General features: G+C 43.4%; 1 protein-coding gene across 1 annotated transcript in view; it reads right to left on the bottom strand.

Annotated features, from left to right (window-relative positions):
• The window catches only part of Fbxo47 (F-box protein 47), a 28,298-nt gene that overhangs the window by 1,304 nt on the left and 24,930 nt on the right, over positions 1-2,064 (bottom strand). Inside the window, exons 9-10 of the mRNA XM_005368307.3 lie at positions 1,537-1,679; positions 606-765 (exon numbers count right to left, since the gene is read on the bottom strand). Coding sequence (XP_005368364.1) covers positions 606-765; positions 1,537-1,679 — 303 coding nt within the window. The remainder of the gene's footprint in view (positions 1-605; positions 766-1,536; positions 1,680-2,064) is intronic.

Below are 2,064 nucleotides of genomic sequence, written 5' to 3'. Positions count from 1 at the left end.
GTTCGAGACCAGCCTGGTCTACAAGAGCTAGTTCCAGGACAGGCTCCAAAGCTACAGAGAAACCCTGTCTTGAAAAACAAAAAACAAACAAACAAATAAATAAAACCCACAAAAAACAACCAACCAACCATCCAAACAAACAAACAAACAAACAAAAAACAGGGTTAATTGTCATGCTGGTCCCCTAGTAAACTAAATTAGTATCTATTAAAACCTATAAAAGGTTCAGTGTGGTAGTCTCATGCCTCTAGTCTCAGAATTTGGAAGGCAGAGGCAGTTACCTATCTGTGAGTTCAAGGCTAGCTTGGTCTACATAGCGAATTCCATGTCAGCCAGGATGAGAGAGAGAGAGACAGAGAGACAGAGAGAGACAGAGAGACAGACAGAAAGACAGACATCCTATCTCACAAAACCAAAATCAATCTTCCAATCTCCCAGGCTCGGTTTCACTATGTAGCCCAGGCTGGCTCAAACCTCAGATCTTTTGCTCAGGCTCAAGTAAATGGACCATAGGTGTGCACAACCAAGCCCCGCTAGTTGCATCTGAGGCTGAGACCTGAAGGCACTATCACTCACTCCTATGTGCTGCCTACACTCTCACTTACCAGACATGATAGGCTGTAGCATTTCCATGCTGATACAGGCAAAGGCATTGGCCACACTCTGCAGGAAGCTCTTTCTCTCTGCTGCAGTGCTGAAGACCTTGCAGACCTTCTGCATCATCCTCACTGTCCAGTCCATGCAGTACAGCTCCTTTTCACACACCTGAGTCACATGCACAAAGCACTACTGTCGGTCTTCACTTGAAAAAAGCTGTAAAGCTTAAAGTGGTGGTGACTGTGACAGCTTACGAAGTAGCAGTTTACTAAGATACCCCACTGAGTTGGCAATGGGAAATGCTCAGTAAATGCCTCAGAGTGGGTTGGCCCAAGCCTGTAATCCCTGCACTCAAATTCAAGGTCACTTTTGCTTACTTGGTGAGTTTGGGGCCAGCCTGGGCAATATAAGACTGCCTCAAAAACCAAAAACAAACAAATAAAATATGTACTTTAATATGTAATATTTTTATTTTATTTAGTTTTTCAAGACAGAGTTTCTTTCTTCCTTCCTTCCTTTTTCTTTTTTTTTTTGTTTTTGTTTTTGTTTTTGTTTTTCGAGACAGGGTTTTTCTATAGCTTTGGAACCTGTCCTGGAAGTAGTTCTTGTAGACCAGGCTGGCTTCGAACTCACAGAGATCCACCTGCCTCTGCCTCCCGAGTGCTGGGATTAAAGGTGTATGCTGCGACTGCCCAGCAATACTTAATTTTTTAATATTTTTTTCTCTAAATTTCAGTTCCTGGTAGACTGTGCGTGCGTGCGTGCGTGCGTGCGTGCGTGCGTGTGTGTGTGTGTGTGTGTGTGTGTGTGTGTAAATGAGAGGCGAGGCGGGGCGGGGGTGGGTGGCCTGGGGCTTTGTAAGCACCAGGGAAGCAGCTCCATTGCTGGGTCAAATGAATGCTAAGTAACTTGTCAGAGAAAACCTTAGTTTCTACTTACCAAAGCCAAAAAGACTATGAGCCTTGCCAGCTCAATGGCCCTTCCGTTCACAGCTTTACTAGCCATGAACGTAAAGCAGATGTTGTTCCCGCTCAGGATTAGGAGGCGTGCATTATTCTCCAGAAGCCACTCCCTGGGAACCACTTTTATCAGAGGAAGAACAGTTATTTAATGATAAATTACACAATTGCTGTAGTAAACATCTTTAAACACATTCAATATTATATTACTTATTGGAAATGTAATTAGTGCCAAGGGAAATACTCAGAAACAGTGTTTTAGGTTTGTGCTTTCTTTCCTTTTTGAGACAGGGTTTTGTGTGTATTCCTGGCTGTCCTGGAACTTACGCTGTAGATCAGGCTGGCTTCAGAGATCTGTCTGTCTCTGCCTCATGAGTGCTGGATTAGAGGTGTGTGCCACCATGTCTGTCATATTTTAGTTTTTCAGTTACAGCATTTAGCCAGAGACAGGGATCACCCCATGTCATTCATGGTGTTTATCATTGTGGGTTTTTTTTTTTTTTTTTTT

This window comes from Microtus ochrogaster, unplaced genomic scaffold (assembly GCF_000317375.1).
Source record: "Microtus ochrogaster isolate Prairie Vole_2 unplaced genomic scaffold, MicOch1.0 UNK31, whole genome shotgun sequence".
NCBI lineage: Eukaryota > Metazoa > Chordata > Mammalia > Rodentia > Cricetidae > Microtus > Microtus ochrogaster.
Note: the sequence above shows the minus strand (reverse complement) of the source record. Positions and strands in the feature narration are given on the sequence as shown.